Source organism: Paramormyrops kingsleyae, chromosome 17 (genome assembly GCF_048594095.1).
Source record: "Paramormyrops kingsleyae isolate MSU_618 chromosome 17, PKINGS_0.4, whole genome shotgun sequence".
Classification (NCBI taxonomy): Eukaryota; Metazoa; Chordata; class Actinopteri; order Osteoglossiformes; family Mormyridae; genus Paramormyrops; species Paramormyrops kingsleyae.
The window spans coordinates 10,534,079-10,560,604 of record NC_132813.1 but is presented as its reverse complement, the minus strand read 5'-3'; the positions used below and the strand labels follow the sequence as shown (position 1 = coordinate 10,560,604).

At 43.2% G+C, this 26,526-nt stretch overlaps 3 protein-coding genes across 10 annotated transcripts; all 3 read left to right on the top strand.

The window, feature by feature from the left end:
• The first annotated feature begins 716 nt into the window (after nucleotides 1-716).
• On the top strand, nucleotides 717-8,341 carry srsf7a (serine and arginine rich splicing factor 7a). Of its 4 annotated transcripts, none has more exons than XM_023812160.2 (8): nucleotides 717-1,046; nucleotides 1,886-2,112; nucleotides 2,239-2,421; nucleotides 2,515-2,607; nucleotides 2,692-2,730; nucleotides 3,643-3,687; nucleotides 5,720-5,860; nucleotides 6,432-8,341. In XM_023812160.2, the coding sequence occupies exons 1-8, from the start codon at nucleotides 978-980 to the stop codon at nucleotides 6,448-6,450; spliced, it is 816 nt and encodes a 271-aa protein (XP_023667928.1). In that variant the 5' UTR covers nucleotides 717-977; the 3' UTR covers nucleotides 6,451-8,341. The 4 variants fall into 4 exon arrangements, with proteins under 4 accessions (XP_023667928.1, XP_023667926.1, XP_023667927.1 ...); XM_023812158.2 differs by having other exon boundaries at nucleotides 719-1,046; nucleotides 7,812-8,341; XM_023812159.2 differs by having other exon boundaries at nucleotides 721-1,046; nucleotides 2,695-2,730; nucleotides 7,812-8,341.
• An 844-nt stretch (nucleotides 8,342-9,185) lies between these two features.
• On the top strand, nucleotides 9,186-18,326 carry LOC111844057 (heterogeneous nuclear ribonucleoprotein L). Of its 3 annotated transcripts, none has more exons than XM_072701230.1 (14): nucleotides 9,186-9,342; nucleotides 10,496-10,614; nucleotides 10,794-11,031; nucleotides 11,186-11,273; nucleotides 11,396-11,490; nucleotides 11,584-11,656; nucleotides 15,512-15,541; nucleotides 15,975-16,043; nucleotides 16,304-16,596; nucleotides 16,715-16,836; nucleotides 16,988-17,189; nucleotides 17,285-17,342; nucleotides 17,709-17,804; nucleotides 17,887-18,326. In XM_072701230.1, exons 1-14 carry the CDS (start codon nucleotides 9,253-9,255, stop codon nucleotides 17,943-17,945), a joined length of 1,632 nt encoding a protein of 543 aa, XP_072557331.1. In that variant the 5' UTR covers nucleotides 9,186-9,252; the 3' UTR covers nucleotides 17,946-18,326. The 3 variants fall into 3 exon arrangements, with proteins under 3 accessions (XP_072557331.1, XP_072557330.1, XP_072557332.1); XM_072701229.1 differs by having other exon boundaries at nucleotides 17,285-17,344; nucleotides 17,699-17,804; XM_072701231.1 differs by lacking the exon at nucleotides 15,512-15,541 and having other exon boundaries at nucleotides 17,285-17,344; nucleotides 17,699-17,804.
• Nucleotides 18,327-19,072: 746 nt separating this feature from the next.
• On the top strand, nucleotides 19,073-26,439 carry ech1 (enoyl CoA hydratase 1, peroxisomal). Of its 3 annotated transcripts, none has more exons than XM_023812156.2 (10): nucleotides 19,073-19,319; nucleotides 19,987-20,155; nucleotides 20,580-20,668; nucleotides 20,779-20,903; nucleotides 21,165-21,213; nucleotides 21,641-21,705; nucleotides 22,590-22,660; nucleotides 22,943-23,014; nucleotides 23,425-23,575; nucleotides 25,926-26,439. In XM_023812156.2, exons 1-10 carry the CDS (start codon nucleotides 19,286-19,288, stop codon nucleotides 26,028-26,030), a joined length of 930 nt encoding a protein of 309 aa, XP_023667924.2. In that variant the 5' UTR covers nucleotides 19,073-19,285; the 3' UTR covers nucleotides 26,031-26,439. The 3 variants fall into 3 exon arrangements, with proteins under 3 accessions (XP_023667924.2, XP_023667925.2, XP_072557333.1); XM_023812157.2 differs by having other exon boundaries at nucleotides 19,073-19,348; XM_072701232.1 differs by having other exon boundaries at nucleotides 19,095-19,112.
• The last annotated feature ends 87 nt before the right edge of the window (nucleotides 26,440-26,526 follow it).

The following is a 26,526-nucleotide window of genomic DNA, read 5'->3' as shown; positions in this document are numbered from 1 at the left end:
TTTCAGGATGTCAAGCCAAACATGCAAATCTATTTTATTAGTCCTGCGGTTAGTACTCCATTAGCTCAGAGTGACTGCACTTTAAGTCTTAAATTAACACCAGATCCCTTCTGTTATTTAACTTTTGGTTTTATACAGCAGTGTTGCTGACAGAGTTGGCCAAAGGCACTTAATGTACAATCTAGAAATACTGAAATATAAAACCGGTATGAAGACAAGACGACAAGTTATAAAAGTGATGCAGCAGGAACTCCCTGGTAGGAAATGGACAAAAAATCCCTTGGGGGGTCAAGTGCCAAACTTCTCTAGGCATATTAGTGTTAGATGTTGAGGGAATAATTAATAAAATAAAGGGAATGATTCGCGTGCTCCAAAAATGTTTAATAGACACATATTAAGGGAGGGTTAAAAAGCACCAATGATGACTTCACTTAAGGATAGAAACCCCGTATTTGCTTAATATTTCAGTTCTGGAGCGGATTTAATTAATATTCAGGGAGCAGAGTATTCCATAATTTACGGTTTCCCAGTAAGTTTGTTTGTTTGTGACAAAAATACGTTTAAATCATTAGTTGTATTACATTTGATCGCTTTCAAAGCATTTTGCTATGTCATCTTGTGATTGGATTTTGGGCAACGTTTAAATAGCGCACCGTGGCTTTGATGCATTAAAAATGCGATTCTCAAAAAGCGGATGTGACCGTTTGCATTCTTGCGATGGTGGCGCGATGGAGTCCAAGCTGTAAGCGGAGACTGCCACCTAATGTGCCGGAGTGTCATCGTTAGGCGACAACACGACGGATTTTCTTTGCATAAATTCGTTACCGTCGGTCCGAGTTTTATCGGAATTGCGAGAAACCTTTCGACGGACCTTGGAAAATTCGAGAAATCGGCACAAAGTATCAGCGGACGGAATCAAGCCCCTGTAGGGAAACCCCTCCTTTCTCTATAGAAGCAGAAGTTGCTATAAACTGCGCATGCGCGGTGCTCAGCCGGGTCGCTTTCGTTTCAACCGGAGTCACTGGAGTTTGAACAGAGGGGGTGAGGTGAGCAGATGGACCTTTGTAACGTTGTTTTTCACCCTTCGCCATATACAGCCAATGCGTATGCGTGCGAATAGTTCACCGTAGTGTGTTTAGTTCCCTTTGTCAAAGCAGGCGCTCGGCAAGATAATATCTCGTGGGCCGGAAAGGGATATACATTGATTCACGGAACAACGCTGTACAGATCGGCGGCCATTGTTTATTGAGCCACACTGGTAATTCGCCTCATTTCTGGCCAGCACACTCCTATCCGGTGTTCAGATACAAAGTGTGTCCGGGGAGTCGTAACTCTCATAATCGGTGATAATACGATGGTAGTTTTTGGTGAATGTGCGGTAGTCTGAGTGTAGTGGCTGTGAAACACGCCATGGGCCTAACCGGGCACTCGCGCCATTTGCCGTTTCGGACGTAGCGCCACTATGTCAGTAATACCTAGCATTACTGTTTCAAATCAGTCACTAACACTAAGTAGTTGACAGTTAATGACTAGAATTAGACAATGCTGCTTTTCGCTTCGATACTAGTACTGGTAATATAAGGAATGTATATCTGGCTTTAGTCATTTAGGTAAATCTCTATATTGTATAGTGTCGTTATTAATTGCGTTGCACATCTATGTCGAAACCTCCCCGAGAATGCTGACCAGATTGCTTTTTGGAAGGTAGCTAGCTTAATTATCTTAACTTTTTGGTGAGGCACATTGCTCGTCTTATAACATGAGTATGTATGGTGTATAGGTTGACTGCTGTAAAAATGTCCCAACAGCAGTGCAGGTCACATGTGCTAAACTGAATTGCCTTTATCAATTTTATTAATTAATCCCCTGTTGTGCTTGTTTGCAGGAAATGTCGTACTACTCATCTTCCCGCAGCTCTTCTCGCAGCCTAGATTGCAAGGTCTACGTTGGCGACCTCGGCAATGGTGCAGCGAAGGGTGAGCTGGAGAGGGCATTCAGCTACTACGGGCCTCTGCGGAGCGTCTGGGTGGCTCGAAATCCCCCCGGCTTTGCCTTCGTGGAGTATGAAGATTCCCGGGATGCAGAGGATGCGGTAAAAGGCATGGATGGCAAGTAAGTAGCCCAGGTTCTATTGTTCGTGGCTTTTGCCCAACTCCTCGGTAGTGTCTTACAGGTGACTGGATTTGTCATGTGACTTTGCTTCACCTGTAATGCAGCCTATCTTCTCTCTCTCATCAGAGTGCTCTGTGGGACCCGGATCCGTGTAGAGTTGTCCACTGGGTTGTCCCGGAAGACGCGGTATGGGCGGCCAAGCCGGCGCCATTTTGACCCGAATGATCGTTGCTACCAGTGTGGTGACCGGGGTCACTATGCTTATGATTGTTACCGCTTCAGCAAGAGGGGAGGAAGTCGTCGCAGTCGGTAGGACCCTGAATCCTCTGAGGTGCTTGGCTACATTCCCGGAGTCTTTCTGAGCTCTTGTGACACTGACTTCTGTCTGTCTCTCCTTCCCAGGTCGCGTTCCCGCTCCCGATCTCGGTCCCGATCCAGGTCCCGGGGACGGCGCTACCGTTCTCGTAGCCGTAGTCGTAGCCGAAGCAACGATCGGTAGGTTTTGCTATCCTGCCTGGTCGACGCGTCTTTCATGACTGTTCACATCGGTTTCTGTGCTGATGTCTTTATTCATCTCAGCAGGTGTCAGTCCCCGTCTCACTCTAAGCGGAGGAGCAGGTAATATCCTGTAACTGTGTGATTTGTGGGTTGATAGGAAATGTATGGACTGTTTCTGATGGTTGGTTCATACTTCCCCGTACAAGCACAACACTTGCATATCTACTCTGCGTGTGCGGTGACGGAAACATTCATAGGTCTCTGGTCAGGCCACGTACTTTGCACATGTGCACAACGTGTTGTATTTACTTTTTTGTTAATATAAATTTATTATTCTGATATTCCCTGCACATATACCACAGCATCGAAGTTTGTGTCCATTTCTCTGTTTTACAAATTCAGTCACCTCACAGGGTTGCCAATGGCTGGTGTGAGATTTTCAGTTTGAGACAAGTCTGCACTCACATAAACATGCATTTACATGTATGTAGCTTTGTTAATACCTTGTAAATAGTGTGTAGGGACCCCAGCTCTCGTCAAAAGCGTACATGTCGGTATTTAAAGTGATCGCTAGCGGATTGAGCATGCGCAGTGTGTCCAGAGCTGCGCGTTCACCCCTGCACAGACACAGATTTGGAATGCAGCAGGCGTTCATCCGCACAATGACGTCAAACGCCCCATAAACGTTCGAGCGGACACATCCACTAGTATGCGTGCGGAGAAGTATGAACCAGCCTTAAGCTGTTGAGCACTAATGTTATTTTCTGATAGATGTGCTCCAAATGCATTTTTTGATTTGTATTGAATCCTGTAACTTTCATATTACATATACTTATATCATATTGCAGTGAATTAAGTTTATTAAGCTAAATCGCCCTGTTCTACAGTGAGTAAATCACTTCGGATTTTGCTGCCGTCTTAACCTTTCAGTATAAGTTGGCTGATTGAGACCTAGTTCTTGTGGAAATGTTAGCTTGGTTTGATAACTGAGCATTTGCCCTCTGTTGTACTAAGTCCACCTCCTGTATTTAGGTCTGGTTCCCAAACTCGATACAAGTCCAAAACTCCAGTGAGAAGGTAAGCTGCGCTCTTCCTTTTGTCCCTTTTACAGAGAAATTACCTGCGTGGAGGGAGAACCTCTGAGAACTCTGTATACCCTTCTTTTTAACACAACTTTATAACACAACTCGTCCATATATAAGGTATACAATTAGGTTTGTAATTAAATACATTAGGGCTGCCTCTAACGAATATTTTTCCATAGATTTTAATCTATTCACTGTTTGGTCGATTTAATTTTAACAATTTTCTCCCGTTTAAGTAAATTTTAATTTGACAACAAACTGTTATTGCAGGGCTTTATATAATGGGCACGGGCTTTTCAGCACTGCTGACGTTACTCCCACAATTCAATAAGTAGACTAGTAGTAAGCTTAAAATATTAATGCGTGACATGTTGTGATGCCCAAAAGTTAGTAACCTGTATAAATATGGTGTATCCTTATACTTAATAAATTTGGTGGGCGAAGTGCATCACATGCGACTGTTTTGTTATGCCATGGGAGCGATGAGCCTTGAAGTCGCAGTGGGACAGCTCAGCAGCCATGACATCATCTTTTAAGAGGAGATGTTGTGGTTAAACAAGGTAAAAAGTCACTGGAGGTATGACTGTACTTTTTGCAGTTTAAAGTCTGAAACATTTTTTGTAAATATTATTTTCATTTTTGTTATTGAGTTGTATTTGTTCAGAATTTTATTTTTTTTTTTGGCGCCAGTTTTTGTTTCCACTTTAGTTTGCAATAATAACACTGGTTCTAACAAGCCCAACGTGCACGAACACCAGCACGGCTGATCAACGTAGAATAAGCCCAGATTCTAGCACTTGTTCAATGGAAATTCTAAGGTGGCAGGCAGACAAGTTTATGGATTTCATAATGAGTGTATTTTGCAGCTACGCGGACAAAAGAAATTTAAAAAGCTCTCCATACTAATGGTGATTTAATAAACATGAGTAGACAACATGGTGGGTGGTTTTGCCTATTCTGGTGGTCTAGAATAGTGCCTGTGTGTCTTCTCTTCAGGTGCTCATACGTAGTGCTAGTGCTGCTTCTGTATACCATTGAAACCCTGCACAGTGTACATACCTTTTTTTATTTTGTGATAATTTGAACTACTCCCATAATTACATGGTGATATTGAAGGAAATCATTTGTTATAATAAATCCATCCATTTTCCAAACCGCTTATCCTTCTGGGTCGTGGGGGGTCCGGAGCCTATCCCGGAAGCTACAGGCACGGGGCAGGGAACAACCCAGGATGGGGAGCCAGCCCATCACAGGGCACATTCACACACCATTCACTCACACATGGACACCTATGGGCAATTTAGTAACTCCAATTAGCCTCAGCATGTCTATGAACTGTGGGGGGGAAACTGGAGTACCCGGAGGAAACCCCACAATCACATGGGGAGAACAATTAGAAATCCAAAAAGGTAATTTATATTAAAATTTCAAAAAATTGATGCATTTTGAGCATCGACTATGTCAACTAATCGTGGCAGCCCTAAAATACATATCAGTAAAGCAAAATCCTTAATTATCGATTTTAATTAAAATCAGTTAAGCAGCTGTTATTAGGTGAAATATGATGGTAATAGAACATCTGTGGAGCTAAATGTGGGTTATAAACAGTAAGACGTTGCCATCAAGCTAAATATACAATATTAATCTAATAAAATATCAAGTGAAGCAATGTATTGAGCTGAGTACACAGTTATAATCAATAACTTGTCACTTCAGTTAAATATACTTTAATGGTCAAAACGTGGGTTATACTATCAAGCTGAATGATTTTTATTGTTGATAAAAAAACACACCTTTTTAAAGACATTCGCAAACACTTTATTGATGTAAGTGCTTGCTGCCATGCTAAGGGTGAACTTGGGGGGGGGGGGGGATACCGTAATGTGCCGCAAGACGACCAGAATCTTACATGCTGTGATACAATTTTTGGTCCAGTCCTGGGATTATGGGACCTGTAGGTCCTCATACGTGATGGTATTTAATTGGGCCTATGATGAGAATAGGCTGATGTCTTCCCCCTGCAGTCGTTCCCGCTCTTGGTCTCGATCACGCTCCCGGTCTCGCTCCCGGTCTGTTTCCCGGCCCCGAGGGCGCTCCGCATCTCGCTCCCGTTCTCGCTCCCGTTCTCGCTCCAGGTCTCGCTCACCCAGCCCCAAAAGGGACAGGTAAGTTTACACAAGTCGATCACAGCTCCCGCTCTCTCTCTGAATGACATTGTCAGAGGAGTAATGACAGGGACTACTTAATTTATGCAGCTCTATAATTCAGCGAATCTTATGGAAGTGCTGTTATGGATGCTTGATTATCTTTGCAGGAAGGTGTTTCAGATGTCAGGATGAGCAAGTTAAGAAGGCTCAGCCTACAGGGTTGCTTAGCATCTCTGTTAGCCAGTGAGAAATATACTTGTGCTTAATTTCACCTCCCATTTTATGAATTTGGTAGCTGCCAGTCAGTTAGCTGTATCTCCCAGAGCAATTAGTCTTATCTCAATGCCCTGGGGAGACCAGCATCCACCTTAAGTCTGTAAAGTCCCTGAATGTCCCGGGCTGTTAATGGGACTGCAGACTCAGAGGAGCTGGATGAACAAGCTGGTCCAGTGGATAAGGTATCCTGTATAGTCAGGGATGCTAGCTAAGGCACCAAGGGGAGATTTTCCCTGTCAGGTTTTCCCCTCCCCCCCTTTTTTTATTTTTTTTGCTCCAAAGCACCTGATTTTGATGTTCTTTTCTCTTGGAGGTCACCCATCCAAGAATGAACTGGCCAGACCTTGCTTAGCTTCAGAGACACGTGCAGAGCTGATGTGATCAGACTCCAGGAGCCGATGTTTGTATGAAGGCTGTGGGGTCCCTTTTTTTCTCCCCCCCTCCCCCCCCCCCTCCTCTTCGTCCCTCTGATCCAGCCTCATTTTGATTAGCTTCAGAGAAAAGACAAAAAGATCTTTGATGTGATCAGTCTCCAGTGATGAATGGCTGCAGGCTTTTGTAGATGGGGGAGTCGACCGGCAGATGCGCTGACCAGGTTCATCATTGCTGTGTTTAACTTCCGAGAGGGGGATTAAAGCTGACCAGAGATCAGCCTCCGCGGCAAGGGTTAAAGAGGTCGTCCGGCGCACTTTCCAACGACACTTCCTACGCGTGCATACCACTACCTGACCATTGCATTCTCCACCTGAATGCTGCGCTGAGATCAGTCGTTATTACCCCGACCCCCTTCAAAGCTCCAGCCTCTTGCTTAGCTTCTGAGAGTGAGAGGTGAAGGAGAGCTGACGAGAGATCAGACTTCAAGACCGTCCAGTGTGTCTTCAAGTTCTCGCGTCCGTCACATCTCTGTTCATGTTGTTTCTGCCACTGTCTCCAAAGGTAACGAACAACCCAGAGTCGATGTCATTTGTTTTCAGAATCCAGCCCTGTACGCATTGTAATACTTCCAAACCTCTTCTATAACATCAGTATGCTTGCCTTCTTGGGATTTTCTTTACGTATGTGTAGGTGTGTTTGGGATGGGTAAACATGGGAGGGTTGGTCATTTTGTGTGTCATTTTATTTTGTTTACCCTTTTGTGACTGTAATCCCTGGATTTGGTGTTTTTGGGAAACTTGGTCGCTAGATCATATTCTCTGAAGCCTTGTTTTGAAATGGATGGCCCTTTTTGTATTCATCTATTGGGCTTCTTCCTCATAGCCCAAGTATGCATTGTTGTTCTCCAAATACCAGGTTGCCAGGTGTTTAGGAATGAAGGTTAGTTGGTGGCAGATTTTTGGCCTTTGAGGTACATTGGCAGGTGGGGGGTGGAGGGATGGTGTTTTTCATCAGAAACCTCAGCTCCTGCCTTGCACTCAGCCCGAGCCTTTTAATTTTTATATTAAGCACAGTTATTTTAGTCCTAATCCTTTCACAATGATGTCAGTACCCCCTTGAGTTAGGATTCCATTCCATGCCTTACCTTGCATTTGTAGGATGCAAGGTTTAATGCAAACCTTCGCTGTAAAATTATCAGAGTAGGACATTTGGGTTCAACGGGAATTCGTGAAGCAATTATGATGCAATGCTTGCTGCATTGTTTGTGATAAATGTTGGTTATTGGTGCAATTGAATAATGTCCTGCTATGTGTTTCAGCCGCTCCAGGTCTCCCAGCCCGAAAAAGAGCCCTGTTCCTGATGCAGAATGACCAGAGATGAGTCCTTGCAACTGCACACATGCCCATTTCCTCTTGTCCCCAAACCCCCCCAGCCTAAGGCTTTGAGGCAGTTTTTTTAATGGTGTTTTCCCCGCACTCAATTGTCAAATCAAACTTTTTTTTTTTTTTTTTTTTTTTTAAGAGCATGACCCAATCTAGCTGTCGGATGTCCTGTGTAGTGCATTCCGACGTTGCTTGTTCTGAATGTCTAACTTCCTCTTTTTAGCTCTAAAGCATTTGGAAGACGCTCAAGAAGGAATAGTCGAATTGATCTTAACTTAGAAAACTTCCAATTGCAGTGTGATACATGCAGTTTGGTTTTCCAGTGAACTTTGTGCTGCAAGTTAGTACTGCCTGGACACTTTTAACCAGGATGCCCACGTGCAATCACGACTTTGTGAAATGCAGGATTCTGTATTGATTTTTCTCCCCCTCCCCAATATTTTTTTAAATAAAACATCTACACACACACGTATTCTTTTCTTCCTAGTTTGACTTTAATAGTTCTTGTACGCTTTAATATGGTACGTAATGTACGCATGAGAAAAGGTGGCGGAACTTGTGTGACCGGTTTTACGTGTTTGAGGTAATTAGTCTGTTTTGTAAAAGAGGAGGTAATACTTTCCCAACGGTGTTTTTCCTGAGTATCCTTTATTAATTAATGGCGCTGAACAGCATTCTTCTTGCCAACTCATTCGTGCGATTTTCAGACTCCTAGGTGTGTTCCTTGGGTGGAGAACGTGTTTAATGCCAAGGAATAGTACATTAAATCGAGTAACACCCTTGTGTTCAAAAAGCACGGGTGCAGTTAGCGGATATTAGAGGAAGCAAAGTTTATTCCTTTAGAAATGTCATTTTTATAGATAGTGGTACGTATTTTGAAATCCAAATTATTCATCCGGTGGGTTCCGCCGTACAGCATATTTCCACTAATACTAAGATGCAGTTGTTAGGTGCAATTATAAGTGTAAGAATATTACAAACACAAATTTGTCTAAATGTATACTAATGGTTCGTAATGATTTTCGTTCGAATTTTAGTCTGAGGGTACTAAAGACAAAAAATGAAGGCGTGTTTCACAGGAGAGCGAATGCTTCACTCTATTACAATATTTCCTGGGTTTATTTTAAAATGCTATGTAATTTACTCGACAGTTAATTCGATTATGTATCTCCACGACCGAATCCTGAGCGAGCGCTGCCAATCTGTCGTTAGTCATTGGTCTACATGTCGTTTTGCGTAGGATTGACAATCGTTTCCACCCAATAGGGTGCGGCAGTACTGTTTAGCAGGGCGGGCGTCTAGTCATTTCTTTTTCTTTCGCTTTCCGTCCATTTCATTTCACCGTCATCGCCACAGAGGCTTTTTAACTGGGACAACATGGCTGCGCAGGCGGGTCGCTACTATAACGAAGGCGGCAGGGCAACAAAAAGACAAAAAACGGAAAATAACGACGGCGGAATGGCTACGGTAATGGGGATTTTGTTTATTGGTAAATGTGTTCAGATTTACAGACGCACAATTAGGAAAATTACGGTCTGCGAGAATTCTTTAACGTTGATGGGGCTTCTTTGTTAATGCCATTATATGGCTGCGCAGCTAGCTACACGGTTTCGCCAGCTATGACTAGTCAGCCCTACACGGTTTCTTACTCTTTTTTTGTGGTAATTTGTGATCTTGGCGCCAGACACATTAGTTTGTGGAATATGGATGCGCGGTGCACAGTTGAATTCAGAACGTTGTTTTCAGATTTCTTTCGGCGCAATTTTACCATTGAATGAATGACCGCGGCAGTAGGCCATAATGGTTGCTTTGTTGCTGCTCCCCCTCCCGCCGTTAGCACGAATGCTAGCACGCACACGTTGCACAATGCAAAGAGGACTAGTCTCATACATATTAGTTATCTGTATCTAATTAGTTATAATCGCTCTAAGATGGATCCTCGATTACCTGGAAACTTTAGTCGGCCACAGCTACATTACATTTGGTGAATCCTGTGTAGGACAAATTATTTGTAATCTCAACGTGCAGCGTGGCCTAGCAACAAGGAGCTAACTGTTATAAATACGGAAAAGAGGAATTTACGTAGCTGCCTTGGTGACCACACTCTATCATTTTCTTTATATATACATTTATATTTACGTGCGTATATATAATCCACTATTCACATTATTTCGTGATATACGTCGCCCCAGAAGTGTAGGTTGCCGTAATTTCGGGTGGCTGGTTACTATATTGCATATGGCAAACGCCAAGGCACTTAAGACTTTAATCTTCTTATTTTACTTCACTTCCCATTAGTTTTCCTCGTTATTGGTTCTGCTCTTGTAGCGGTAGCAATTCTCCAAAGTCGAATATCGGTACGGCCGAGCTGCAAGAGTAGCGCTTTAGATCACTATGAGCGTAGGAGGCGGTTCTCCAGGCATCCGGCGGCATTTCCAGCGTTATCAAAACGGCCACCATTTCAGAAGGGACTCGCGGTTACGTGTCTGATGGCGGTAAAATGTGAGTTAAGAGCAGGACCCAATACCCATTTTGTTTGCTCGCGTGGTTGAAGTGCCCTGCGGGGCGATCTCTCGTGACCATAAGTAAGTCAAACACATGAATGATCTGTCCATATCAGGAGGGTTACGAAGACCCCCACAAGACACTTCCCTCTCCCGTTGTGCATGTGAGGGGATTGGTGGATGGTGTCATGGAGGCTGACCTCGTGGAAGCGTTGCAGGAGTTTGGGCCGATCAGGTATTGTAAAACCCTGTGTCTGTTCTGTTGGAGTCACGTTAAGTTATGTATGTGTGTGTGTGTGTGTGTATATAGATATATATATCTATCTGAGTGTGGCGTTCTACTTACAAATGTTGTCAGTTTTCATGACTATGTGTATGAAAACTGGTAATTCTGGGTGCTACTCCTTTTTCCAGCTATGTGGTTGTGATGCCAAAGAAACGTCAGGCCCTGGTGGAATATGAGGACATGAACGGCTCCTGCAATGCAGTGAGCTACGCGGCAGACAACCAGATCTACATCGCTGGGCATCCCGCCTTTGTCAACTATTCCACCAGCCAGAAGATATCCAGACCTGGTGACCCAGACGACTCCCGCAGCGTCAACAACGTGCTGTTGCTCACCATCATGAACCCCATCTACCCTATCACCACGGTACTTCAGCAGTGCATTGTTGTTTTTTGCACGATGTAGCGGGAGGGGTTATTAAATGTCTTGGGCAATTCCTGGATTTGTAGCACTGGATCCTATAGTTATACTTATCCAATTTGTGTCTCTACCTTTTTTTGTTTTTTTTTTTTAAATGCAGGATGTTCTTTACACCATCTGCAACAACTGTGGCCCGGTTCAGAGGATTGTCATCTTCAGGAAAAATGGCGTGCAGGCCATGGTGGAATATCCTTTACTGCAAAAAAAAATACTACTTCCGTGTAATGTTGCTTAATGCCAAAGTTGCTTCAAATACAAAATAATTGCCTTGATCACTAGATGTTGCCATTTTCCTTAACTCCAAACACATTTGACTCCGTTCAGAGTGCCCAGAGGGCAAAGGCCTCTCTCAATGGGGCCGACATTTACTCGGGCTGCTGCACCTTGAAGATTGAGTATGCCAAGGTGAGATGTGCATGGTTTTAAAATGTACTGACCATAATTTTCTTGAACCGTGACAAAATCCAAACTGATATGTGAAATTTAATGCATTTTCAGCCAACACGTCTGAATGTCTTCAAGAATGACCAGGACACCTGGGACTACACTAACCCCAACCTGAGTGGCCAAGGTAATGAAGGCAGTCTGCCTGCTTCACCTAACTCAGCACCCTTGCTGCCACTGTAGTTGGGTGGGTGGGTGGGTGGGTGGGTGGGGCTGGATGAAAAAGACCTTCTGGTGTAATGCCACTGATAGCAAGGGTGGTGGGGGTCTTGTTTGGGATCCCTTATCATTCTGAGCTCATGAGATAGTATAGCCTCCTCTCAATTACCCTTCCTCTTCAGATTGCTTGAGCCAGTCTGAGATTTAAATACAGAGGAAAGGTTTGAGGAAGTGGTACTTGTGTAGCCTGAGAGCAGTCGGTGGCATTATGGGGAAGCGTTAGGTGGTGTGTGGTCCTGTCCTGTCCTAACGACACACTGCAGCTCTCTCCGTGCAGACACATGGCAGGGGTGCGAGGAGCAACTTCAGGGCAGCTAGCTTGGGGTCACTCGTGCTGGCGCTCATTCATACAAGCAATGGTTCTCATGGGTTAAATGAACACTTTTCCTCACACTTGCACTAAAGGTCTGACAGGCTCTGATTTTATGTGGTTATTGACGTTAAGGTCTTTCACACGTTCTTGTGGTGTTTGAACTGGTTGACGAGAACTAACTATAACTACAATAACTATAGTCAATGTTGAGTGGCAACTGTATTCAACAACTTTTTGTCCATTTTTTTAAAAAACACACATTGTCTTAGTGTGGTAAAACATCAATATTGACATTTTGTTATGCAAAGATTAGAGTGGTGGGAAATGATTAGATTGTCTGGCAGTTTATTACACTTTTAGATGATATACTTTAGACTAAGATTGGATTGCATTTATGATGTTATCTGACATCCAGTGCACTCTGGCAGACAGTTCTGTTCTTTGCTGGTTGAGAAATCAGTGGTCTATTTCCCTTGATGGAATAAGACTTGTCCGTATGCATCTTAGCCTTAGAGCTACAACAAATGGTTGAATTGTGCAGTGTACATTTTATCAGTGTCTATCTCTTGCCAGTTTTTGGACAGGCAGAAAGGTATTGTAGCAAGTGGAGCTGCACAATGTAGCCATAGATGGCTTTTTGTCCTATAGGTATTACATGGGCTTTGACTATTATAATGAAGCTTTAGTTTAGTCCATTTAATGTGAAAGTACTCGCTTTTGAAAGGAGTATTCATCCAGAACTGAGCAAAATTATAGCAGGGGCTGTTTGAGGTTTAAACGTGTTGAATTGAAACAGGACGCCTGTACATTTTAGATTTCTTTGTTTGCTTTTTCAAAAACCCATGACTGTTCGCTTGTGTGGGTGCTGTGAAATTGCTTCCTCGACATCTGCTACATGAGGAGCAGTTGGGTGGGTGCGGATCATTTCCAACCTTCTACCTCCATCCAAAAAAAAAAAAAAACCCCAAAAAAACGATCGTCTACAGTACTGCTGGTGGCCAGTTGCTCCTCACACCCCTGCCACGCACATACAGGCTATCCACAGCACTGAACCTACTGCAGAACACCAGCAACTCCAACAGAACTCGTCGCTCTGTAACATCGGAACACTGGGGATAACAAACATTCCATATATGCATCGGAGGCACACTGCTGCTGTCAACACTACTCCAACACCACCGTCACCACTGACTGCTCCTACTTCTGCAAGGAGGATATTTTCACTTTCCTTGTATCAAACAGCAAAGGAAAATGGGCCCCTTCATCCTGAGAAAATGGGCAGGCATAGACACCGCAAGACCATGAGATCAAACATTTTCCAATATTACTACTGCAGACATGTGCTTACTGACATTCGTTCTACTTCTACTGCTACTGCAACAGCACAACAAAGCCATGAAGACGCCCTACTTGTTCTTCTTTGACACAACACATTTTGTTTGGGGGCAAGGGTTGAGGTACGTTGGCGATAAGCTATGCTTCTCCCTGCTCTCGACTTTTGTGACCCAAGCAGGACACGTGTCCCCACCTTGCCCCAAATGTCACGCCTCTGAATCGCCACCTCACAGCGGTCAGGATCTTTTGACACCCATCTTGAGAAGGGGGGGAAAAGACCCCACACGCAAATGGGGGACACAGTGCGGCTCACACAGAGGGAGACAAGCCTACTCACATGAAACGAGTGAGATCTACACAAGGCACAAAGGCGCTCCAGGTCTCACACAGTCCCATTCTCTGCTTTTGTACCCCCTCGTCTTGGGTGTGTGGGTTTTTTGTTTTTGTTTTTGGTGGGTTTTTTCCCCCCTCCTACCTGCATTACGCTCTGCTCCTCCTGCTGAACACAACAGCAAACATGGCACCACACCACCCAGAACCCTATCCAGATGCTTCACAGACGTTTTCCTTAGACAAGATGCTGCTCACCACAATGCCACAGGGGGGAACCATTGAGTAACAGGGGGGAAGAACCAACCAATCAGATGGGAAGGAGCACCACAGAAACCCAGGGGCCACTGAGCATGAAGACATGTGACCATACGCATAGACAGAGGCAGACACTCCATGCTTTTTTCCAAAGGGTCTGCATTACTTCATGGACACAGGTGTTTTTATTCCCACCCCCCTTACCCTTCACCTATTTTTTCAACATCCCTCCTCCCTGTGTTGACTCTCCCCCCTTGAACATTTCCAAAACCAGGTTTCTTTTCTGAATACAGCTCTTATGTACTTTTAAAGTCTTATCACCTTTTGTAACGCCTCCTATGTGATGCAGGTTTGGCATTGTGTGTCTGTTGAGGACATCCGTCTTTCTGAAACGGTGCAAAATGTCTGCTTTGCGGTTGAGGCACGGTAAGCAGAAATTTATTATTTTTTTTCAAAAGCACCACGCACCGTCGACAGCAAATGCAAAGACAAAACAAAAAAACAAAACCAAACAAACCTGCGAGCTCCAATGGAAGAACCAAAACTATGCTTTGTTTGATAAGAGGAGGGAAGGATGGAAAGAATGAAATGAAAACGGAGTGGAAGAGAACGCAGACGGGGTGACGGTGCCAAAATGTGCATTCATCATCCCTGGCCCCCCCTCCCCCGGCAACATATGTTTCCAACTGCCCGTTTTGCTCCCTTCCCCTTTAATTCTGTGCTGTAAGTAACTTCAAGCCTCTACGATGTTCTTATTGTGTGGCTATTACTGTGAATGAACATGTGACATGTCGCTTGGCTGTTGAGGGGACCTTTCTGATTTGGTTCCCTCATTGACTTTGTGACACCTCCCGACAGTTTGCATTAACACAGCTGAGTCAATTCCTCCTTTTAGAAGAATCAGAATAGTCCAGATTTCCTTGGAAAAGGCCCAGACTCCCCCTCCCCCCGCTATGTGGTAAGGGTTCATTTAGTCAGCCTGAAAGATTCCCTCATTCAGACAAGTTTTTTGTTTTCTTCTGGGCTGAAGCAAATAAAAGCTGTTACCTTTCCCAGCAGGGGGCGTCGGGGTTGTCTCTGATTTCATTCTTAGAGATTTATGGTATCTGGGATTGAAGGCAGACCAAAATCACTAAAGCCATTACATAGTTTTACATACATCTGTGTATTGTAATTTATAAAACAGATTTGCCACTGACTAAAGCCAATATAGTGAGACATTGCAGGATGTGAGGTGACAATCTGATAGGCTGTGTATTTATTATAATATCTATAACTAATAGCTTGTCATGAATAATTTCCATCATGTTATTTGTCTACCCATGTGCAATTCTTGTATAACTTTCCCCCTCACACAATTGCAGATTCATAATGAGGTTTCTTGGTATGTGTTACCATGCTTTTGATACTGCAAATTTGACATGACAGATGTGAGCTGCTGTGTGAATTGCCTGCTTCCTCTTTAGTACAGTGTACAGTACTGTTTTCCCAAACATGTATCTACCATTCATATGTGCATCTGTTTAGATGGAGATGGCAAATGGAACAACGCACAAGGTGTGTTTGTAGTGAAGGGGGGGGGGGTAAATGTATTCACAGCAGCGCCTTCTTTCCACTACCCTGACGCGTTTAGTTATTTCCTGGCTTTTCTGTCATTTTGAGCCCCCTCCATTAGAGGAAACGTGGACAGAACCCATTGTGTTGTGTATTTTGGCTATCAGACTAGCTTGTCGCACTGTAACAATTTTAACAGATTGTTAGGCATTACCTTGCGCATCTTTAGTATCACGATTGCGTTTTATGTGGCTGAGTAAACTTTGCTGCTTCCTACTGGTATGTGTGAGCGCATGGGTCCTGTACTGTTCTGCTCGGTGCCTGGATGAGTTTAAACTTCTGTGCAAAACTGTTTCTGTCACTGTGATTTAAAAAAAAAAATTTTACCTATCACATTCTGCTTCCTTCCTCTTCCTTCCCTCTTCTCGCTCTTCAGATATGAATGCCAACCCCAACAAGCGCCAGAGACAGCCGGCTCTGCTGGGAGACCACCCTCCAGAGTATGGTAAGGCTCTTGGGGCCTGTGTCCTTGAGGGGGGAGAGCACCCTCTTCTGGTGGCACCTCAGTTGCAGTGCAGCTGTTGCGGGGTGGGGTTGCTGAATGACACATGCTGGTGTGCAGTGGCAGCAAGGAGATGCTGTGAACCTGTCACTCAGTCTGTCTGTCCGGCTTGGTCGTTGGAGCTCACATCTCTTTCAGTGCACGGTTGTAGCCTCCTGCCATGTCTCTTGCCAGAAATTCATGTCTGTCTCTTGTTCCATCAGGGGGGCCACAGGGTGGTTACCACGGCCATTATCATGATGAGAGCTATGGGCCGCCCCCTCCCCCTCACTACGAGGGCCGCCGTATGGGCCCTCCGATGGGGGGCCCTCGAAGAGGGGGACATAACCAGCGATATGGAGGGCCCCAGTATGGGCACCCACCCCCCCCACCTCCACCAGGGGAGTACAGCCCCCACGCCGACTCTCCTGTTGTCATGGTGTACGGCCTAGAACCCTCCAAGATGAACGCTGATAGGGTCTTCAATGTTTTCTGCCTCTATGGCAACGTGGAACGGGTAGGTTGGTTTTTTTGTTTGCCTGCTTGAGTCGTCAAAGGGAGACGAGTCGTCTTTTAGGCCTCGGATCGGTAAAACCAGGCTAATCTAAAATTCAGTGACTTTTTGTTTTGTTCAGGTAAAGTTCATGAAGAGCAAGCCTGGAGCAGCCATGGTGGAGATGGGGGATTGCTATGCTGTGGACCGTGCCATCACCCACCTTAATAACAACTTCCTCTTTGGACAGAAACTCAATCTGTGGTAAGTTCTTGCATTTTCACTATTATATCCCTATGTTGGCATGATTGATATGCAGTGATTTACGGGTATAAGCTTCTGACAATGTACAAGGTTGATTTCTGGTCGCAGATAAGTTCAGTTCCTCATTTCTCGTTGTTCTCTCCCTAACCAGTGTGTCTAAGCAGCAGGCTATTATGCCTGGGCAATCCTATGAGCTGGAGGATGGAACCAGCAGCTTCAAAGACTTCCACGGCACCCGGAACAACCGCTTCACCTCTCCGGAACAGGCCGCCAAGAACCGAATTCAGCACCCCAGCAACGTCTTACACTTCTTCAATGCTCAGCCTGATGTCACTGCTGAGATATTCACACAGGTGTGTCCTGTGTATCATGTTCTTTTCCTTTGTACTAGAAAATTTGTGTGTCCCCCTGCCCTCACATGATTTTTTAAACATCTGGCATATTTCAGATTTGCGAGGAGCTTGGGGTGAAGAGTCCTTCCAACATTAAACTCTTCACAGGAAAGAGTAAGTATATGGGTTGAAGACATTGAAATTGCATCTCTTTCCTGTATCAATAACCCCATTCAGTCTCTTATAATGACCTGTAATAAAACCGAACAATGAGTCTTCAACAACGTTGCAAAACAGGAATCGCATAACAAACTACATCGTTCATTCTTGATAATGGGCAGTTTTGAGTATTCAACATCTGCTAGTCAGTTGTTGGATGGTAAATTCAGTAGTTGGTGTGTACTCATCAGGAGGAGTTTAAGGCAGTCATCGGTTGTTAAGCTGTGAGATGGATGTTTTCAAAAGTCAACGTAAGCAGTAGGGAACCACGCCGTATCAATAAATTGGACTTTGTGTCTCTCGCCTCGGGTGGGGGTACAGGTGAGCGTAGCTCATCCGGCCTTTTGGAGTGGGAGTCCATCAATGACGCCATGGAGGCACTAGCCATGATGAACCACTACCAGATGAAGAATCCCAGTGAGTTTCCGAACATCCTTCCATTTGTGCGAGCTGTCAAATGCTGCATGAGTAACCAGTGCTGTCTGCCTTTCTTCCCCAGATGGTCCATACCCTTATACCCTGAAGTTGTGCTTCTCCACTGCGCAGCATGCAAATTAATTGGCAGCCAGTTCTTTAGCGACTGCTAGATTAGCACCACATCACACCTTTTTAGTTTCTATCCAGAATATCTTGTATTGTTCGTACAAGTTGTGTGTGTGTGCGTGTATGTGTGTGTGAGTGTCCGTACAGTTTTGTTGTCTTTATTTACTGTGGAGCTGCAGAAGCCACACGTGACTGACACTGACGCACAGAAGGTTGTTTTTACTGAGAGATTAAGAGAAACGCTTTTGTATTTTTTTTTTTTCTTTTTCCCCCTGAATTTTTTTTATTTCCATTTGACGTTTTGCTGTCTCTACAGCACTACACCTCCTGGGAAGTCAACTAAAAGGAAGAAAGTATTGCATCTTTTGTTTGTTCCAAAATAAAATGTAAAAGTTCGATTCTGTGCACTGTCTTTACTTGGGTAGTTGGTGTGCATCCTGCTAGTATAACATGACAGGTGGCTGTTCCTAGGAACACGTGTACATAAGTACTCATACCGCTGTACAAATCTTTTGATCTTACAAAATCCACCATATCCTTTTAAAATTCGCTTAACCCTCTCAAGGTAGGCGTTGCTGATTTGCAACAGTTAAAAACTAACTACCTTATTACCCCACATACATATTTTATGAGTTTTTTTTACTCAGAAGTACCACTGCAGGACTTGGTTGTCCTGTCTTTACTAAAACTTCATTTGATCATGAAAGGGTTAAGACCGTGCAGCCTAAGAATGAAAAACTGAGTCGTATATTTTTTTTTGAAAAGGCGGTGAAACTTGCCGAGTTTGACGTGGATTGGCGAAATGATTTATGTGGAAAACGAAAAATCGGTCTATGGACCGGGTGTAATTATGGATTAAAAACATTTCGCATCCGGTACTTTGATATCTCTTAGGTTTTAGTTTACTCACTAACCACTAAGTCTTCCACTACAGAAATATCCAATGCAATCATTTCCATTATTTCAGTAGTAGCCCTAGTTAATATTTATAACGTTTCAATATTGGACGGCAATTTAGATATGTTATAGCTACTTGAAAATAAAAGTTGCAGCGGTTTACACAAGTACGGGTACTTGTTTCTGGGTAAAGCGCCTCCAGCTATTGGAACAACGCCGACCTCGGATTAAGTTCTAGCAGGTTCTTTTGAGCCTCTCCGGCCGCCGTACGCAGAGTCATATAAAGTAAGCGTATGATCACAACCAGCCCTGGGACGTTATACAAATAAACGAGCTAAAGCTATCATCGTGCGAATATTTAAGTTTAGCCATTTGGTACAATTGTTAAAATAATTTTAGCGTTGTAAGCGCTGCCTTTGGGTTGCATAACACAACATTTAAAGGACGTGCAAAGGTCAATGGCTTATCTTGTCTGCTCTGCTTTCATAAGAAGTAAGTGACACTGCATGTATCGAGCTATAGTAAGTATTTTTTAATATTCTGAGACTCAATTTTAGCCCTTTTTTAAACCATTCTCCATGAATCTGTGATCTATGTACTTTCGGGGCTGTATCTTTTAAAATGCTTTGAGTTCGGATTTGTTGAGTTTGTGATGGAAATCGGTAAGTGAAAGAAAAAGGAAGCAAGGTGTTTGCACTGGAGACTCGCTAACAATGTTATTTTTACTGAAAAAAGTACAGCGATTTGCAAGGGACGTAAACTGCTTGCAAAAAATGCATGCCAAAATGAAATAATTTCATTCCTTCTTTTGAGGCTGCGTGACACGTTATGTGTATGTTCCAGTTTTTTTCTAATGGAGAATTACTGTGTTTATGTAACTCAGTCTTTGGCACACTAACCTTTATGTATGTTTATTGAACACCGGTTGGAAGGTTACAGCTGTCTGGACGGTGACCCCATAAAATCATTTTACACCGAGTTGTACTGAGCATTGATCAATATGAAACGGAATTAACGTGCAAATAATAATAATAATAATAATACAGTGTGCTTTATATGTTATTCAAGCCGGTCTAGCAGTTTTAAGAAGTAGACATTATGATGACTCGCGTTTCCTGTTGGATTTACATAAACGCCAGATTCTGCTGTTATTTATTAGACAGAGGACTGTGGCTGCCGGGGCTTAGAGCTGTTCGGGAGATGTCTACCCAGGGAGGCCCCACTCCGCCTTTCTCCACCCTGTCCGTGACCCGCCCAGCCAGCATGGTCACTCAGGTGGAGCTGCACCGACCGGAAAAGCGCAACGCCATGAACAAAGCTTTCTGGAGGTACGGTTTGCAAACTTAAGGGAAACCATTCCCGTCTATCTCATTTTATTTTTGTTGCAGCATGTGCAGAGCAACGTCTCAGCATGTATGGCGATTACCTTTCAGGTTTTAAATACATAATATGCCGCATGAATTTACAGTATCTTTCCCTTGCATGTGCAAATTTGGCAGATGGGTAAAGACGACTACTTTAAACTAATAAGTAATGAAAATACTGTAAATATGGCAAAAATACCACATAATCTGTAGCATTCCCATTTACTCTGCTTTCAGGGCAATTTTAGACATTATCTAGATTATCACCAGATAAAATTATACGTTTCCAAAGCAACATCACAAAATATTAGATTTTCATTTGTATTTTAAGTTTATGGAGATATATTTATGCATTTCTGTCTTTTTTATTTTGATTGAACTTTCCCAGTGAGATGGTGGACTGCTTTTCTCAGATTGCTGAGGACCCTGAATGTCGGGTTGTCGTGGTAACCGGAGCAGGCAAAGTCTTCACATCAGGTAGCTGGGTGGAACTTGTTGAGTCTGTGCTGGTGCCCACTGTGCTTAATGTAACGTGAACGTCCAGACTGTTTCCATAACTACAGAAAGTGCGGTGTCTTCCCTTTTAGGGATTGACTTGATGGACATGGCCGGAAATATCCTTCAACCAACAGGAGACGATGCTGCAAGAATTTCATGGAATTTGCGCCGCCTTGTCAAGAAGTATCAGGAGACTTTTTCTGTACTAGAAAAGGTTGGTTCCTGGCTTCTGTTTTATATATAAACTCCTGTCAAGTTCATCCTTGATTACTATCCTCAGGCTCTGTGAGTATTGTGCAATTATACTGTACCTTTTTATTAAACTTGGCAAAATAACTTGCCCTGAGCAGAAAATGTGGTATTCCTCAGTCAGCATTTATGTGTATAAGTACTTGGTAGTAAAATGTGTTTTTAAATGCTTTGTGTGGGATACACTGGTTGTGTGTGTGTGTGAGTGTTCTCTGTCACTCTACAGTGTCCAAAGCCTGTGGTTGTCGCAGTACACGGAGCTTGCGTGGGAGCTGGTAAGGAATTCTGCACAAAATAAGCCAGCATGCCAGTGTAAGTGTGACAGTCCTGTGATGGTATACAGACAGTCCCCGGGTTAAGAATGTCTGACTTTTGGACAACTCTTACTTACGAAGGGATCGCCGTAAAGCCTATTGTATTAAAACTTTGGGTTAGATACAGTGGATCATAATAATAAATGTGCATGCTTTGTGATGTTTATGAAAACAATGTGGCTTTAGCAATTCATTTGCTCTAGGTGCTGTACAGTACTGTATGCAGTTGCTTTTATTATTATTGAAAAATTATTATTATGTACTGTATCATTATTTTTCCATCTTACCTACAAATTAGACTTAATGATACACTTAGGGAATGGATCTGGTTTGTAACCTGGGCACTGCCTGTAGTCACCTTGTTTCTCTTGATGATCCCTTGACACAGGAGTGGACCTGATCACCGCCTGTGATATCCGTCTCTGCACACAGGATGCTTGGTTCCAGGTCAAGGTAAAGACTAATTTTTGCATCATCCAAAAGTTCGTTTTCCCTTTTTAAAGAAGGCAGTTTTCCTTTTTATTGTCAATGAATTAGGTTTTTTTTTTTTTTTGATAAAAAATAATCAACCTCTCTGTCTCTCCCCCCAAGTCAAATAGGAATAGGAATCAAATAGGCCAATGTATTCCAAAAAGTCTTGTTTGGATGATATACTGCATGCTTTATGCTACAGACCAATCCAAGTTTAGAAATAAACTTGTCTGGCAGTCAAAGTCTGCGGTAATCAGCTCACATACCAAACGAAACAGTAGGTAATTGTTATCATGAGGGAGGAAGAAATAAACCTGAGACATGACTTCATGTGAGGGCTTGTTAAGGCACTCAGTAATTTATGGGCACCATAGATTCTTTAGCATGTGAAACGCTCATCACAGAAGGCTCTGTAAGACTGACTCTGTATTGACTATATAGTGTTAAGTGGGTAGTAAGTATTAAAAAGAAGTTGAAGAATTTACCTCTGGGATTATCAAATCTAATCCTATCTGTCTGTCTGTCTGTCTATTTATTCAAACATGTCCTGCTGCACGTGCATAAAAATTAGCAGCTCGTTGATCTGTTACTTGTTAGTTGATGTTCTGTAAGACTGGAAGGTATCACTGCCTGCCCAGTTATGTCTGGTATGATCCCACCAAGCCAAGGAGACCATTACTGTAGAAACATTTATGCGTAATGAACGGTTATGGGGAGGGTAACATGAAAGAGGTGAGGCTGATAGAAAACCTTCATTTATTCAAATTTTTCCCCCGTTTGTTCTTTCGGATGGATTTGCGTCTGGCAAATTTTTGTGAAGGTAGTTCAGTATTGCACAACTTGACATGGTGGTCTGATGGCCATAGGAAGTGGACATTGGCTTGGCAGCAGATGTTGGGACTCTACAACGTCTTCCTAAGGTCATCGGGAGCCGAAGGTAAGACGGAAGGGGTCCTAGAGCAGTGCTTCCCAACCCCGGCATCAGCGACCCCTTGACCGTGCACATTTTTGCTCAGAACTCTGAATACCTGGCATGGGTCTATAGGGAGTGAGGAGAGAACAAAACTATGGACTGTCTGGGAATCCCCGAGAACTGGGTTGGGAAACGCTGCCCTAGAGCATTGTTTGTTTCCTTAATCGAATATTATTCCGCTCCACTCCATTCTTTTCCAGTTAATTTTCTCGGATGCTTTGGTGTTGGGTCATATCTTCATTGCAGCCTCGTCAATGAGCTGGCTCTCACGTCCAGGAAGATGTACTCTGATGAAGCGAAGAGCAGTGGATTGGTCAGGTACCAATTATTTTTTTGTTCATCTGCGCTGTCTAACTCTGCAAGACAGTTTGCAGAATCTCTTGATCACTTCCAGTTTTTTATAGCGTTACGACAAGCCTGCGAGCAGCCATTAATTATCTGTCTTCTATCATTTATCATATGAACAGTATGGCAAAGTACGTATGTGTATCTGTACATGAAATGCATGTAGTGAGGCTACGTAGACAAATCTGCATAAAGTACGGTATAAATAAGGAATATAGGCTATAGGGGTAATGAATAAAGAGAAAAAATGTAGAAATATTACAAAAGATAACATTGTGCTGAAAGGCTTAGAATAAGGCAGGCGGCAGCTTTAAATTTTATTTATTGCAGACTGAAAGGGACAGTACTAACAGTACTAACTACCTCTCATCTCACCTCTGCAGTCGCGTGTTTCCAGACAAGGAAACGATGATGTCTGGGGCTATGGAGCTGGCCGAAGAGATTGCATCCCGCAGCCCAGTCGCTGTACAGGGAACCAAGATCAACCTCATCTACTCCAGAGACCACAGTGTAGCAGAGGGGCTTGAGTATATGGTAAGGTGTTTCACTCGAACAGACGCAAAACATTCCGAGATGGTCTGGCTTACTTTGATCTCCCCAAAGTCTGTTACTGCGCTCTAAGGAGCGTACTCAAATACTCAGCAGGCCTGAAACCAAGTACTCATGTGCTCGTTGCTGTGATGGTGTTTGTGCAGCAGTCCTGGCCAAGTGAAACCCATACCCACAGTGGGAGTGGTGTAAATTAATATTAGTCACAATGATGGATGGCATCAGCGAAGATTAAACTGCCTGTACAAGCTTCTTTTTCCGTTCTTGTTATGTCTGGTCACCACATTCTCTGAGATCTCTCTGCAGGCTTACGTATGTATGTGTGTATATCATATATATAAGGAAAGAAGTTATGTCTTGATAAGCGTTCAGTCGCTGCATGCACGAATGCCAGCATTTGCTGCAATGGTTATATTTTAACCTATGCTGAGAAATAGCTACTTGCGAGTAGGCAAATTTATGTTAATCACGTTACAGTAGTTAAGGACATAAGTGACCTTGATATTAGCAAATTGTGTTTACATGATAATAAATGCCCCCCAACACCATTTCCAGCCTCGCCGCCTCTGCCCTGTCGTCTGCTCCTTGTCACAGACGTGGCTCAGGGCCGATTCATACTTCCCGGGAAAGTGCTCGTGCAACGACACGCATGACGTGGTGCCAGACAGTCCGCGGTCCTGAATGTTGATGCTTCTACACACCAGGCAAAGCTGCTCCTAAGAGTCACATTTATGAAGTGTGGTATGGATGTTATAAGAATTAGTAAGAATTTTACTAAAACTAACTTTGCACTATGTACTTGCAGTACGTAAGGCAGGGTTACAATCACTAAGGAAAAGGACAACTAAAGCTGTTGCTTCCAAAACCAACTAAGATCCCTACTTCCCGTTACTGTTTTTAAATTCTATTTCACTAAAGTAATGATTTATCTTTGGGCCTCTCGTGCAACGAACTTACACCACGTCGCAGCATCTTGTAGTAGCCAGCAAAGTCCTACAACTTTTCATCTAGTATGTGGTATATTTTCTGTAAAGGAACAAATGACACTCTATACTCTTGTGCCGAATGTTTAATATATAATGCAGTTTTAACAGAGCCCGAGAGTCCATTTTATCTGATTTTTTTCTTTCTGTGGTTTTGTTTGTCTAGGATATTTACATTGTTTTTTACATTCCAATACCAGTGTCTGAATATTCCTCGGAATTAAAAGCTCATCGCTCTTTGAAAGTGTATACTTGCATTACCATGCTAATATATTAGCATTATGTCAGTGGCATAAAATGATCTTAAAATGACAGTAACATCGTATATCACAAGTTATGTCTGGGACAGTATATCGTCTGGCCGAAGTAGTTATGGCGACAGGCCTCCTCGCAAGATGAACTAGTGCAGAAGAGATGATAGCCGCACTTACGTATCTGAAACTGTTGCTCAAATTTTCACTGTAAAATGGAAATGAAGCACAAAGCACGGGACAGATGGAGGGCTTCTGTGTGAGGCAGATAAGTGGCTTATCTTTGATGGCCCGAAATATACAAAGCAGCATCTTCGAAAACATTATTGTTTAGAATAAGCCTTATGCTTGTGATTCACTGCTGTCCGTCAAAGGCCTGAAACAGATGGCTTTAAGAGAGGAACCTTCTGCCAATGGACTCAGGCTTACAGATTATTCAAATGACTGGCTTCAGTTCTTTCAATGCCTTGGTAGAATTGCCCTACATATTGTCAGTAGGACGACTGCAGGTGTCTGATGGAGCAGAATTGAACAACGGAACATATGAAGTCACCGGTCGATTTGGTCCTTGTGATGTATGCAACTTATAAACCATTTGTTGTAAAAATTTCAAACTCTTTGATGGGTACAGTGGTATCAAGAAAGCCTGACAGACCGTTTTTTGCTCTGTCTTGATTGGATGATGGGCGTGAGACACTGTTCAGACATTTTGGTTTGTATAATCAGAAACTAAATAGTTACAGTAAACAGTAACTTCTAACTTTCATAAGTTTTTATCAGTCGCTTGTATTTAAATGTCAATTGTCACACAAATGAATCTATTTTAAGAATTCAACCATGAACCATATTAAAAGATTCTGTCCTCCCGCAGTTTACTAATAATCAACACATTGATCGGGCTTTTTTGCGTTTAAGATGCTGATGGGGACTCACCTGGTGTTAAGGCTCAACCCACACATTCCCTCTATTTCTGGGAAGGGAAGACAGTGTGCTGCTTGGGGCAAAACACCATGATAGTGATGATGATCATTTTATTTATCTTACCGCCCAACTGCGAATGGGACTCTGTCATCCCCGTCATGCTGACTCTCTCCGTTTCAGGCCACGTGGAACATGAGCATGCTGCAGACGCAGGATGTCATTAAGTCCGCCCAGGCTAGCATGGAGAAGAAGAGTCCCAAAGAAGTGCCTTTTTCCAAACTCTGAGGGAAGGTAGCTGAGCCAAGGTGGAGCTAGCGGGACACCTTAACCCAACTAACTTGTTTTCCCTTTGGAAAAATTTAATTTTGTGTGTGTGTGAGTGAGAGAGAAGGAATCCCTGTTCAAACTGGTACTATGATGAGCTGCAGATGAGACTGAGGGGATTAATCACGCTGATCAGCTGGGAATTTCTCTTTTTAATGTGTAATCCTGTCAGTTAATGGCTTTGTAGCACCTGTGAAATCTTAACGTCTCAGTATTCAGGATTCTGTTTAATCTTTTTTTTCTTTTTACTTTGACATCCAATGAAATGAAGTATATTATGACACTGTACTGGATAAGCAGTTGGAAAATGGATGGATCAGTCAACTTGTGAAGTGTTTTGGCTTTTATAAATAAAACACCCTTTTTGTGAGCTTGCAGAGTACTTGCTATTTTATTTGCAGTTTCTTACAGTGGGGAAATATTTTATGAAAGGTTTAGTGTTTCTCATTTATTAAGT